The 15,215-nt window shown below is 42.5% G+C and overlaps 1 protein-coding gene across 6 annotated transcripts in view; it reads right to left on the bottom strand.

Annotated features, from left to right (window-relative positions):
* IDE (insulin degrading enzyme) overlaps positions 1-15,215 on the bottom strand; it is a 106,356-nt gene that overhangs the window by 42,333 nt on the left and 48,808 nt on the right. For all 6 annotated transcript variants that reach the window (XM_059729980.1, XM_014607816.3, XM_019484232.2 and 3 more), the window contains exons 11-13: positions 12,776-12,879; positions 2,341-2,443; positions 1,270-1,392 (exon numbers count right to left, since the gene is read on the bottom strand). In XM_059729980.1, coding sequence (XP_059585963.1) covers positions 1,270-1,392; positions 2,341-2,443; positions 12,776-12,879 — 330 coding nt within the window. The remainder of the gene's footprint in view (positions 1-1,269; positions 1,393-2,340; positions 2,444-12,775; positions 12,880-15,215) is intronic.

Genomic DNA, 15,215 nt, shown 5'->3' with positions numbered 1-15,215 from the left:
TGCTAATTTTTAACATGACTGATTTCTAGCATAACAGAATTTTTCATTGTATTAATTTTGCTGCTAGTATACAGAATTATCAACAATAAATTCTCTCAATTCAGGGAGAAAATAATAAATTGAAACAACTGTGTTCATTTGTTATCTCTAGAAGCATTTTCAAACTCCCTTTGTTTAAAAAAAATCTAATGTGGATAAAAACCTTAAAAAGAGAGTGAAATTTCCAAAGCTGTTGTTACCCAAACTGTAGCTCATGAGCAGGTTATCATATCATACTTCCTAGGGGCATGCTGGTTTCTATATAATTTAAACTGTTGTGTTTGTTTGTTTAAATCATGCCTCACTTTTGTTCTTGTGGGACTTTAAAAGAAACAGAATTGCTTAATGTTTTTAAGTTGTGTGCCTACTACCATCAGCTCTGTTGTTCTAGCACAGAGAAGCATTTAAGTCTATCCTTGCTCACGAAAATACTTAAGCACATGTTTAACTGCCTTCCTAAGTACAGATACTTTTCAGAACTGAAGTTTAAGTTACCTTTATCATTTTAATCTCTGCAGAATAGCAGAAGTATGTAAGAAGGCTGGAAATAAATCTCAGATCTTCTACACACGTCTGAACATATGTGGTACTGTAGCTGCAACAGGGCAGAAAATTGTAGGTCTGTCCTACAGTTCACTCTGCAAAGCTTATTGGGGTTTTGTAAGAGAAAAAAAATCCTGACTTTGAATAGCTTAAAAACAATTTTCAAATATTCAGAAATGTTCAACTTTGCTTGAAACGTGAGGGTCTATGTTTCCTGCTTCCAGGAGAGTAGCATGTGCAAGTGTTTTTGCTTGAAACTGCAAACTCTTTTCATATACAGCTTCAAAAGAACAATCTTTTCTACTCTGACTTACCAAGAAATGCTCAAAAAATAATAGAGCAGCAGTCGCCCTTCTGGTGAATAGATCAAGAGGTCTCAATATTATTTCTATCAATTGTTCACACCCATTCAAAAAGGACAAAGAAATGGTTCAAGCTGTTTGCAGACCCATTTTCAAAGGAACCTGAAGAAAGAGTCCAAAGTTCAGCTAGAACTGATTGATTTCATTACTTTCTTGCTTGCTGGTAAAGAAGTCTTTTCTTTAAGAAAGAGAAACTTAAATACCTTTATGCTTATGAAATTCTATGGGTGATTGGTTAATCTATACCCTTTTAAAGCTTTTAACACAGTATAAAGTTAACCTTCTAGTAGGTTAGGTGTCTGACAGAACTAATTTAGATACTTACCTTGATAAGGGCTGGGTAAGGTGCTGCATCTTTTTCAAGTGGCAAAATCTCAAAATTAGTCGGAATAAATTCATTTTTCATTGGAAGCTTGAATTTCCCATTTAGGTCAGCATTTTGCCATTTCTGGATAAATTATTTGAACAATATGGATTAGTCAAATTTCTGTCTAAACAAATGTTTACATAATTATTTTTGTAGTTACGTAACAAAAATACTCTAATAGCTTTTTATATATAACTAGTAGATATGCCAACAAAGAAAACGCTGCACTGGGGAAGGAAGTGAGAACTAGACACAAAATAGGACCATTGAGAATAAGGAAGACAAGAGGTAGAAAATAATCAGATGGAGACATGTGGGACAGGGAAATCAGCATCTCTGCCTCCAACCACTTCAGCTCTTATGCACCAACGTAGTTTTGGCTAAATAAAAGCACACTAAACACAGGCAGAAATGTTTTTAGCTTTCGTTTCATTTGTTTAATTTAAAATATAGCTACTGGCATGCTTGAAATGGAGAAATGTTCAGCGTTAAAATATTTAACTTGACAACATTTGAAAAATAAAAGATGAAAAATCCTGGTCTGCCTGTGTCTAATCAGTGGCAAATCTACTATTGACTTCTGTAAGAAGAGAATTTCACCCAAAAAGTCTTATAAGGTGGCCAATCCTATGCCATTGAAATCAGTGACAGCTTTATCATTACCTGACAAGGAGTATCAGGTCAATAAATGTCAAATTTATTAGCATTTCTTTAAACATGCCCTGCATATTAAAAATGCTCTTATAATGAAAAATGTACAAGATCTCATTCATTTCAATCTACTTTACTTTAGAAACAACATTATAATAATGTTCTATTTTGTAGTATGTAATAAAAGTTCTTTAAACATAAATTGTGATCTAATCTCAGTTTGATACTAGTAGAGAGTCATAGTAGCTAACCATCATTACTAACTAGTTTTATGTGGCAATTCCTTCTTTCCACTGAAGGAGAAATTGAGTACACAGTTAGTTATTACAATTTTTTTTCACATTCACATACGGAACAATGTTACGTGTTTTTACATACCTTGATGACTTCATCAGAAATTGCTTCTTGCTTGTATTGAGTTCCATACCACTGTTCTGTGCGATCAGTTTTTCCTTCAAAGGATTTGGAAACTATTGCAACCCTAAAAATAAACAAGACAAAACTCTTTGGCACCAAACCGCTTTACAAACAGATATACAAAAAAATATCTGAAAGTGGTCATTTCATTTGTCACTGAAATACGGATCTTGTGTATACAAATCAAGAGCTGTTTAACAGTATATAGCGTCTGTTTCCCGAGTGAAGAATACAATTCAAACAAATTGCAAAGAAGGTTTATATAGACAGTATGCAAAAGATTGATGTTATATGCAATCTCACAGATAATTTCTGATTTCTTGAAATGCTACCCTTCTTTTAGAATTCATATTAAGGTGTTCTCAGCAATAATCCAAGAGGACTTGTATAAAACCTATAAAAACGATTACTTAATTTTTCTTGGTACCTATCTCAGAGTTGAAAACATTATTGTATTTATTACTCAATTCTAAGATGAAGTCCTCCCCTCCATTTAATAAGAGGGGAAGGCCCTCATCTTAGAACTGAGTACAGGGTGGTTGGGGCAGGGGAAGCAGTTGCTGTGGTTCAGGCTCCAGCCCCTACCCAGGGTCAGGGCCATAGCTTCAGCTGCTGTCTTGTCTCCCATCCCTTCCCCTGCTACCATCTGCACCCTACCATCTCTTCTCTGCAGCTTCTTATCCCCATCTGCCCCTGCCCTCCACATGAAGCCTCTGCTCCCTTGCCTGCCCCTCTCCCTTCTCTCCCTTTTTACCGTTGCTCTGTACCAACAGATTCTGTGCACACTGCAGCCTGGTGCACTGAGTACCCCAGCCTAACCATGTAGTGCTGCCCATAGGCATAGCTGTATGGGACTGGGATGAAGCTGTACTCAGTGCCCCAAGCCAGAAAAAGGATACAGCCTGCCTGCTCAGAACAGAGGCTGGGAGGGGGAGAGAAGGGGTACAGGCAGAAGGAGCAGGTGGGCATGTACAAGCGGGTGGGCAAGCTGCTTGACCTCCCCATACTATCTGCCTTTTTACTGCCTACCCCTCTCTGCAGCAGTGGGAGGGATGAATTAAAAGACGACCCTCCAATTAGATTCTATACATGGAAAATTACTACAAGCTTATAAATTTTTCTATGTACAGAATCTAATTATTGGTGGAAAGTTCTTAAATTCAGGGTCATCTTAGATTTGAGTAAATATAATATTCAAATTACTAGTTAAGTATCCAAATTTTATCCAAGACCTATTTTTTATGGCACAGATTAAAGTTATGTTCATAGAAACCAATCCACGCACACAAACTTCCACGTTAATTACTCTTTATTAGATGACTTATGAATAGCAATGGTAAATTTTTTAGTATTTTACAATCAAGGCACAACCAATTAGAGGTATACAAAAGATACGAAAATCTAGTAGAAAAGAATAATTAATAAGGGTGCACCAACAGAGATTTTTGGGGCCAATACCAATAGCCGATATTTAAGGAGGCATATCGGCCGATACCAATCTGATTTCCAATACAGCTGCCTCCAGCTGGTAAGTCCAGTGTGGTAGAAGGGGAGGGAAGGGGCATGGGGGGACCCCAAATAATGCCCCCCACAGTGAGGAAGGGGGCAGGGACACAGGCAGGCACTGCCCAGCTGGGGTGGGAGGGCTGCTTGCACCCCGGAAGGGCATGAGGGGGGGTGCATGTGCCCCCCCAGATCTGCACTGGGCAGGGTGGGCTGCAGCCAGGGCTGCGTGGGGCTCTTCTTGGCAGGGGCTGGGCTCGGAGCGGGCACTGGTGCCACTGGAAAGATGCTGCATCCACCCCAAATTTTGCCACTACCACCAGCCACCCAGCACAACCCCAGCTCAATGCCCTGCTTCCACCAACTCACTAGGAAGAGCCAGGACTGTGCCAGGTGGCTGGCAGTTGCAGCAAAATTTGGGGTGGATGCAGCATCCTCCCAGCACCACTGACATCAGCTCCAACCCCAGCCCATGCCAAGAAGAGCCCCGCACAGCCCTAGCTGAAGCCCACCCTGCACAGATCCGGCAGGCACATGCCTCCCTTGTGCCCTCCCAGGTGCAAAACGTGGCAGGAGCCACCTGGCCCCCACACAAGCTGTAGCTCTGCCCCCCCCTCACTCCGCCTGGGCAGCACCTGTCCCTGCCCCCTCCCTCACCACAGGGGTCCTTATTCTGCACCCCCCCACTCTCTCCCTTCCACCACACTGGACTTACCAACTGGAGGCAGCTGTATCGGAAATGGGATCAGTATCAGCCAATATGCCTCCTTAAATATCAGCTATCGGTATCGGCCCCAAAAATCTCTATCAGTGCATCCTTAATCTTTATGGCTATAAAGAGAGGCTTCTACACAGATTAGGTCATCAGTACATATAGGTTTCCCTAAAAAGTTAAGACCTTTTTAAAGCTGGTTTATATGAGTGGATTTTAAAATGAATTGTAACCATAACATGGAGTAAGCCACTCAGCAGCCTGAATCACTTTTACCAAACTAGTTTGAAGACCTGGTACCTGGTCTACATAATGCTTCCGGTCAGTTTTAAAAGTCTGTTTCAAGTTAAATCCAGTTGATATTTTTGGTTAAGTTTTCTTAGTAAACACCAAAAAGGTCCACATGTAGTAATATAACAGACATTAGTACACTGTGATACTGATTAATAAGCAGGACACATCTTTACCATTAATGCTGCTCTTGTCATAGCAAACTGATGGTTGAGAACAGCATCAACTATCTGATCAATGCAAGAATATTTTGAAAATCAAAGCATTTTATATGGCAAAAGAAATGTTTAAAAAGAAAATTTACAAGTTATCTCCATTTCAATTTGGCTAATTTCTGGGGTTATTGCTTCCTGTTCCTTAATTTCTCAAAAGTCATCTTTGCCAAGGGTGTAGTTTAACTACAGCACCCCAAAGTCACAATACATATGGAATCAAACACACAGTCCTGTAGGGGACTCTCTGAAGTACATTAGTTGCTACGGCAACAATTGTCAGAGACAGACAGCTTCTTTTATCTGAACGCTGTTAGCACATCCTTCTAAGCACCTTAACGCCATGATATCTATAAGTACGAATGAGTCTATATGTACAGTGGGTTGAGAACCACCATGTTTTCTGAACTACAAGTATTATATGCAATTCCTTTTTAAATTACATTTGAGTTATAAATGCAAGAGATTTTTTCCAAACATATGCATGTGCTCACACATACACAGGCATAAACGCATGAGTGAAATATACTGTAAGTCTGAACAAAAGGCAGACAAAGTTGTTTTGCAAGGTTGAAGTGTATGCACACATGGAAGTATATGTGAAAACACACAAAACATTCAATTGGTGCTTCAAGTACTATAAGGTAATTTGTAAGCAGAAATGCTCAATTCTGCAGAATCCCATATAGTGTGGATTCCACACAAAAGCTGACAAACATCACAAGCTCACTGCTCTAGCACAACCTTTTAACCTTTTTTCTTCCTTTCCAAAACATATTCCGATAAATTAGTTTGTATAAAATAAAGTTTAAAAAATTTGGCTGTGTGCATTCCAAAACACTAGCCTTCCACGCTTTTCTACAATTACATCAGACCTTTATGTTATTTGCATTTCATACTCAAGCTTAATATAATAATGAACACAAAAACTGCATTAAAAGAACATTAAGGCTGAAAATAAAGCTCTAAATTAGGAGATGCCAATATGATAGTTGATTGGTATAACCTTTTTTTAATCCCTTGTGCATATGCATTATGATACAGACTTTAATTATGTTTTAAACAAGCTATTTTTTCCACAGAAGCCCTGCCTTTTTCAGTGCACAGTTAATGAGCAGCTATACAATGCTTTATTTTTGTATTATTGTTCATATTGTGGCCTTAGACTTTTTCTCTATATTATTCAAATTATGCTCTCAGGATACCGTAATTAATTTTTTAGTGTCAGTTATCACTACAATATTTGTATGTTTTACAAACAAACCATTTTTCTTTACCCCTTCATCTCTCAAGGAAGTTGTATTATCCCTAATTTACAGAAGGGGAGCAGATGCACATTAATATTAATGTCAAAGTCCAATTTGAGATTGCTAGAAAATTATGTACTCAAATACAAGAGGAGGTCCCCTCTCTCCCCAATCAGCATGGGGAGAAAAAAAACCTCATTTTACATTCACATACAAGAAAACCTCATTAAATATACTGTCTATCCATCACTAAACTGCTGCCAAAAGCAACATGTGCCCAGTAACAGATACCAGTGTTGAAGCAGATTAAATGCAGGCAACACTGAGTGGAACTACAAAACACATGGCCCATATTGGGCAAACATACTGATGGGAAACTACCACAAGGATAAGTTAGAGCAGCCTATCTGAATAAGATACATGATAGTGACCCAGGTGCATAGAGACCCCATAGTAACTGTTTTTGTCAGTTTGGATACAGAACCCTGAGCTACCCCAGCACTTGCACAGAGGGGAGCTGGGACACTGAAACCAGGAGTCACTGGATCCCAGGTCAGAAGCTTATAAGCCAACAGAGAGAAGGAAATGAGGATTCCTGGTGAAATTCAGGGTGAAGATAGGACATTTGCACCCAGAAAAGTTACTAATGGAGAGAGATTTCTTAGTCCAGATAATGCAGGATCTGCTAAAGGTAGATCTTAAAAATTGCATTGACTAATTTGCATGCTGGGTTGGATGGACTGGGAACTAAGCTTCAAGAATGAAAACTGCAGAACAGATATCTGGCAACAGCTTCAGGTAGCTGAGGTAAATCTCCAGCTGGAGGATTTTCACTTTGCCGGGAGAGAAACAAGGAGAAAGAAACTGATTACAATCCAAATGTACTCCAGTCAAATAACGGAAGAGGACATGAATTTTTCGCTTACAAGACACTGTGAGAAAGTGGGAAAAGTGGTGGAGGTCCAGGACAAGGTGGTGGTGTGGATTGGAGCCTGGAGGGCCACAGCAATGCTGAAAACCAAGCCTGGGAATCCAAGTGAGGTGCAGCACCTCACCCCCACTAACCCCGGGCCCCCACAGAGGCTTTGTCTTCTACAGGGGCTACCTTAAGCTCTACTGCAAGTGTGGGGAGCAGAGGCATTTGGTGGCACAATGCCCAAATAAAATCTGTGCCATTTGCAAAGAAAAAGGTCATGAAGCCATGGGCTGTAACAGGACTGGCGCTGCCGTCTGAGCATGGAGAAGTGGCATGTCTTTAAAGATTGCCCCATCTCCTTTGCAAACAAGGTAAAAAATAAAGAAGAGACTAGAAATTCCAGAAGCCTTAAGCCACCTGGCAGCAACAAAGAAAAAAGGGGAAGGGAAGGATGGGAATATGAAGAAAACAGAAGGAGGGGAACCCTCTGAAAAGAAAAATCCCAACCTCCTTGCAGGACAGCATGCAAGCCCTAAGGCAAATGGTTGAAGAACTTCAGGAACTTGGAAGAATGGAAGTGGAAGGTAAGAGGGAAAGGGAAAAGCTGGATCCTCAAACAGGGGACTCAGAGAACCCCAGGACCTGGAGAAAATGCCAGCCCAGATATGGAGACCCAAGAGACACCAGGGGGACAGGAGGAATCCCAAGAGAGCCCAGAGACAGAACAGTATGGCTGGGAAACCCCCAAAAGCATAGAAGAAACATGAAGTCCCCCTGTATCCATATGATCTGGATAAGGGAGCTGGTCTCCCTAAAGGACTTCCACAGGCTGGTGAAAAACTTGGGCCAGAACAAAGAGCCTAAAAAGATAAGGACATAAGAAAAGAAAGGCTGCAACTCCCCCCTCTCTATTCACAGCTCTTATCATGGGGATCCTAAGAAAGAAGCCTACTAAAAAAAGAGAAATGGGAGACCATATGGAAGTGTCTGGACCAGCTGAAAGCAAATATCATTTGCCTCCAGGAATGTGGCTTGTCCAGCTCTAAAATAATTACGCTTTGTTTGAAAAATGATGGTTGCATGGCATCTCCACATGGTCAGGAACAAATGACAATAGATCAGCAGGGGTGGCACTGGCTATCCTGTTGAAAGGAGACAATGTGAGACCTCTACTGCACAGAAAGATTATTGTAGGGAGGCTGTTACAAGCTACCATGGAGACAGAAGGAGGGAAATTTGATCTAAATGTTTATGCTCTGGCCAAAGAGGCCAGGTGTACCTTCCTACAACCTATGCAGACTACACTGGATTCTCGCAGGCTTCACTGGCTGGGAAACATAGAGCATGTGCCTCAAGGTCATCTGCTGAAGGATGTGCTCTATGGCCAACTCAAGAACTGCCCATGACGCAGAGGAAGGCTGAGACCAACAGGTGAGCCAGGAAGCAGTGTGCTTCAACCCTCATCTTGCGAGTGGAACTGTAACCACAGTGAGGAGGATTGCTGCTCACACACTGGGCTCTTCTCCCACACCACTGCCAAACACAACTGACTGATTGTCTAAGTCACACCTCCTTTCATCTGTCAAGATGCTGTATGGCCTAAAACCTTCCTAGAGAACATGGCTGTGGCAATGCCTAGGACCCGGCCAGTGGTGATTGCAGGAGATTTCAACTGCCTCACAGAAGTGGGAGACAAAATAAACAGAGGCCAAATGATGGGCCTGGACAGATCCTCCAGACTGTTGAAAGAGCTTGTCTGTGACCACAGCCTGGTGGACATAGGCAAGGAAGCCCAAAGGCCCAGAGGAAACTTCACCTCTGTGAACCCTCTGGAGCAGATGAGGTCACGCACCGATTTCATCTTCCTCTCCAAGGGGTGGATGGTAGTAAAAGTTGAATGTGCACCTGTCTTCTTCTTGGACTGTCTGCTTCTTGTCCTAACACTGAGGCAGAGATGAGGAGAGGGGCAGCCTGAGAGGGGCAGAGGTGTGTGGAAGCTAAATGCAAGCCTCCTGGATGAAAAAAAGATTCAACAGGAGTTCAGACTGCTACACAGGGTGGAGGACCCTCAGAGCTGGATACCAGAACCACACAGAGTGGTGGGTGAGCATTAAAGAGAGAGCAGGACCCTTCTTCCAACAGGCTGGCAGAAGGCAAGCCTGGTTTCGCAGGAGGCACCATGAGTACCTAAACTATAAGCTGCAGAGCCTGCACAAGCAGGTGGCTTGGAGTTGGGACATGAGGGAGGCCATGTGGGAAGTGAAAGCTCAGATCAGGGCCTTGTACAGGGAACAGGCCAGGCAGAAAGTCTTCCTGGACCAGAGCCACTGGGTGGAGACAGGGAAGAAGTGGTTTGGAAAGCCAAGAGGAAGGTTATGACCAGCTTGGCAGACACAGTAGGAGTGGATATCCTGTCAAATGAAGGGATGCTAGCAAGGACAGCAGCCTTCTACCAGGAGCTGTACACAGTGCACCCAGAGGACCATGAATGACTCCCTGCAGGAGCTCGCTCAGGGCCTTGGGGGGACTAGGACCAGAAGCTGATGGAGGAGTGGATGCTGGAGATCACCAAGATTCTCCACAACTTCAAGAACAGTGAGACTACTGGGACAGATGATCTGCCCAAGGACTTCTATGTCACCTTCTGGGACCATAGGCCCTGCTGGAGGTGTGTAGGGAACAGCTACAGGAGGACTGTCTGGGGCCTAAATGGATCAGGACCTCAACACTTTTTTTATATGAAGGGAGCAAGGAAGGATTTAGAGAACTGTACACCCATAATACTCCTGAACTTTGACTGTAAACTATGGCCAAAATTCTTGGCCAAGTGCTTTAAGTCTGTTACCGGTACCATGATCCATGAAGACATCCACGGAACCCTGTGGTACCAAAGGGAGAGAGGACTGAACACTGCTGTGCTGAACTTCGAACTAGAAACCCTACAACTGAGTGTCCATTGGTCCCTTTTTGAGACACTGAAGATGGGAGCCCCCCAACTTTGTCAATTGGATAAAGGTGCTGTACACTGATGTGAGCAGCAGGGTGCTGGTGAATGGGGGGATTTGGGCACCTGAGAGGGCTATTCACTCTCCTCAATTGCGTTACATCTGCATGAAGGAACTGCTTGCCCATTGGCTCAGATGAGGTCCTGGGATCAGCAGAGTGAAGATCCCTGGGGGAAGTGAGGCAGAGACAAGGGTCCAAGCCTACATGGAGAACCTCAACATCCAGTGCACAGTGCCAAGTGGTTGGTAGAAAGACTGTTACAACATACCCAGGTATATGGAGCAGCAGCAGGAGCCAAGCTCAATGTGAGCAAGAGAATCTACCTGGTACTAGGCGAACTTGGGGACCTGTCAACCCTGGGGGCATCCATCCACCACGAAGGGGTGAAGATCCTCCGGATGGAGTTTGACCCACAGCTCAACACAGTTGTCTGCCTTCCCCATTGACAGGAGGCATGTGTTCTACAGTCCCAGTCTCTGCACCTTCTGTCTGTTCAGCTCTGGTTCAAACTACCCCCAGAGGATCTTCACCCCTGGGGTAGTTGTGCGGGCTTCTCTGCCTCTGTGTCTCAGTGCCTATACAGGGAGTGCCCAGTGGGCTATCTGCCAGTTCAAGTCCCTGTGCTCCTTCTGCACATCTAAACATGCTCCCTGTTGGGAACAAATTTGCTCCCAATGGGAGTAGCTCGGTACAGCATGCAGCAGCCAGGGGGCACTCCAGGCTCTCTCAGTGTGCTAGCCCGGAGCCAGTCTTCATGTGTACAGGGCCAGGAGAGCTCTGCTGGCTGCAGCTGCCCCATACACATCAGGAAGGGTCCTGATGTGCATGAAGCCAGGAGACAGCTGCTGCTGCAGAACTCTCCTGGCCCCATGGAAGCAGGGACAAGCTCCATGCCCCACAGGGCTTCTGTGCACAGCTGGGGGCTGGCTGCAAGCTGTCCCTCTTCTGGGGCTGCTTACAGTGAGCCCCAGGCCAGGCAGGGATTTCCTCAAGCAGCCAGGGGCCAGCCAGGAGCTGTCCCACTTCTGGGGCAGCACCCAGTCAGCCCCCAGTAGGGTTGGAATTTCCCTTTGAGAAGTGAAGCAGCTCCTGGCCAGCTCCCAGCTGCTCACAGAAATCCCTACCCAGCTGGGGGCTGGCCAGGAGCTGTCCCAAAGCGGGACAGCTCCCAGGTAGGCCCTGGCTGCACAGGAAAGCAGAACCCCCCCCCGTCCTGGCACTGCTTGGCTCTGGCTCCTGTGGGGAGCTGAGCAGAGACAGAACTGGCTGGGGGGGGGGGGGAGGGGAGGAGGAGGAGGAGTCCCTGTCCCCTGTGGTCCTCTGGTGTTGGGACTGACCAGGAGCAAAATTGCTACTGCACAGTAGACTAATTTACGGTGCAGTAAGTGGTGCACACATGCAGACAATGACGTTTTACTGTGCAGTAGATTAGTCTACTGCACAGTAAAGCATCTCATGTAGACATACCCCTAGAAAATGTAATCAAATTTATAAACTGTCCATATCTAGTATCTAATTACAGAGAAGGGGTGGGGGTTTGATTTATATTCAGGGTCATCTTATATTTAGTGAATTTCCATTGGATAAAACAAAAAAACATATCCCTGACAGAAAGGCTGCTTCCTTGACAGATTTCGAGTCCTTAAGCCAAAGCACAGGAATGCTCTACAGCAGGGGTATCAAACATGAAACCTGCATGTTGGATCCAGCCTGCAAAGGCATATTATCTGGCCCATAGATTTGGAAAGTTCACTCTGGGGCAAGTAGCAGCATTAACACCCATGACTGTTAAAGCAGCTGGGTCAACAGGGCCAGCATCTAAGGGGTTAACACCAGTGCTGCTGGCCATGCTTCCAAGTTTCTGGGTTACAGTCTTGTTGTGGATGCAATTTTGCAATGCTGGGGCAAGCAGAAGCAGTGTTAGCCCCCAGAGCTGTCAGAATTTGTTTTGGCTGAGCCAGCACCTATTTCCACTGGAGATGGGTTCTCCAGCCCACAAGTAGCTTTGCAGTGCAAATCTGCCCCATAGAGCCATATGAGTTTGGCACCTCTGCTCCACAACTACTCTAAAAAAAAAAAAAAAAAAAAAAGGTCTCAGTTTAATTTGGGCAAAAAAAGCGCTTTTCACTAGCCTTAATCTGAGAACTGGCAGAGCAGTTTTGGCTAAGGCTTTTTATTTTGATTTTCAGTTGGGTTTCTTTTTTTTTTTTTTTTTTCTCTCCGGTGAGTGTGCTGGAAGGAACTGAGTCTGCAGCAGACCCCTGTCATGGAAAATTTCTGCCCAGAAAGCTAATTTGGTAAAAAAAAAAAATCACAAGGAATGAAAACAGTCTTATTATGGGAATTGTCAGTCAGACCTTAATAATAGACACTACTATCCACTGCTTCTATAACAACTTTGACTTTACAAACAGCAAAATTGGCATATCAAAGTCTGTTTAAAGTTACATTATTCTGCTTTCTTCATTAAATATTTTATTAAAACGCAAGATGCTGCAAGTTAGCTTACCGAACATTTTCTGGCTTCAGTTTATCCAGTACCATCTCTATTAAATCAGGCCTAAATTCTTCAAGTAAATATTCAGCAGCAAGCACTTCTTCTATGGGATAATACTAAAAAAGAAGAGACATTTTTAGATTAGAAAACATTTAAGTGAGAAAGTTTTACTGCAGCAAGCTTAAAAGACATAATGTAATCACAATTATGTAGATGAGACAGCTTTTAATTATGGGTATGCTAAGTATTATATATTAACACTTCAGGGCAAAAGACTACTGGATAGCTTAGTTTAAAAAAACTGTCCACCCTTAAACTATCAGTTATCACTATAAAACAAAATACAAATGACAGTGTAAATGCTGACCCCTGGAGGATATTTTTAAGGTTGTAAGTAGCAAATAGTCTAAAGGTGCATTAAAAAAAATGATTTCTAAAAATTCAAAAATATTGTTATTATTATGACAGGTAATTAAACAACTTTTCAAAAGGAAAGACAATCTCCAGAATCAAGGAACACAATATGCGTTCAAAAAGTAACGTTCAGTTTCCAACTCCTTCAGAGACTTAGTTAATTACAAGTAAAATGATACAATTTGTTTAAAGATTCTACAGTGAATCGTGAATATGCAGAAAAAATGCATTTTTGGAGAAGGTGCAAACTGTAGTCCTTCCAGGCAGCCACATGTTCAAGCTGTGAAAGAAAGGATGCCTATTGCAAGGTGGCAATTACCTAGGTTCTCTATCACTGATTAATGATAGAAACTGCCTGAACAAGCAACTTAAATTAGCACATCTCAAAAAAAGTGCAGCTGTGGTGTCGCTGCCTTGCCAAGCTGGAGGTTATGCTAGTCAGACCTCGGCCTTTCCTATAGAGGAAGTTCATGAGGACCAGAACTTAAATTCAACCACTGGACTTGCAAGTACAAAGAAGTGATTCAGCCCCTTTTCCTGCGACAGTAGAAAAAAGTATAAAATATCACATCACATTTTAAAAAACTCAGATAAATAGAACATATTTGTTCTTCTGTCTAGGTATTTCAAATCACCCTAGAATCTGAGTGTTTTAAGAATAATCCAAATCCCTCTGCCCACCCTGACCCCCACCACCCTACACTCATCTCTTCCTACAGGACAATTAGCTAGACAGTTTAGAAGAGGTTTTGAGTGTAGGTATATATAAAAAGTATTATTGCTGTGTGAGCATATGACTGCTTATCTAACTATATACTAAAAAGTTTTAATATATGATCACATACCATGTAATTAACAAACTGTACTATAATCCATACACATGAGAGTACAGAATTACTGATCATCGTCTGTCACATTGGTTATTAACTTTTTTATTGTAGCATAAGAATGATGTAGCTGTGACGGTCCAGGAATTGTGTGAGGGGCAACAATTTTCTGGGGGCAATATCTTTTAAAATCCCAACCATGCAGTCAGTCTGAAGTTAGATAGGGTTTCAAATTAAGGCATTCTTCCTCATGGCTGATGAGGAAAGCAAGCAATGCAATTGTTAAGAACAGTGGGTAAATTTCCAGAGGTAGCAGACAAACAATTAAAATAAAAGAAGCTTGATTACTGGGCGATCAAAACCTATCGAAAGGGAGGGTGGGTCACTATCACCTGTAATGTATACAGAGGAATTTCAGGAATCAGGTAAATTATAGTGCGTCATAAAAATCAAATATCAGTGTCCAGTCCTTAGTTCTAAGTGTCCCACCATCTTAAAAATTTTTGTTCCCAAGCTCACCTTTTAAAAAAATGTTTGGTAGATTTCCTTGAGCATGAGGATAGTCAAGTCATAAAGCGAATGAAAAAATGTGCTCCTAATGACATGTGTATATCTCTGTCTTTTATATTTTTTCTGTAAAAATTCATTTCTCATGCATAGATGCCATTTGGTTTCAGCTATATAGTTAGCATGACAGCATCTGGTACATTGGATCAGATATATCACATTTTGGGAAAAGCAGGTATAGGATCCATGGATTCTAATAGGTTTGTTTCTCAACCTTGCCTACCTCATCAGAAGCAAACTCCCCACTGCTCAACGGACATCAAATGAGAGACAGCCCTGCCTTAACAGATGTTTAACCTGTCAACACATTTCCACTGCTACTACAATCAATACCCACAACAAACCCATCAGAATCCATGGATCTTATACTATTCAAAAAGTGAGTTAGGATGTCTTAGTATAGCAGTTGCTACCAATTCTCCTTAGAGCTATAAATACTTCTCCAAAGCTGTTCCAAAGTAATTTATAAATGGTATAAAATCCACAACTGAAATAGACATTTCTGGTGTGCAGGAGCAGCAACGAGCTAAAATAAAGTATGGCTGGAGTGGGGGATGAGTGGAAGAAAGTAAAATTTGGCAAGAACAACAGAACAAAACGACATTATAAAAAATTGAAATATTGCTATTAAAAAAATCCTGTAT

This window comes from Alligator mississippiensis, chromosome 6 (assembly GCF_030867095.1).
Source record: "Alligator mississippiensis isolate rAllMis1 chromosome 6, rAllMis1, whole genome shotgun sequence".
NCBI classification, from domain to species: Eukaryota; Metazoa; Chordata; order Crocodylia; family Alligatoridae; genus Alligator; species Alligator mississippiensis.
The sequence above is the reverse complement of the archived record's forward strand: the minus strand, read 5'-3'. Positions and strand labels throughout refer to the sequence as shown.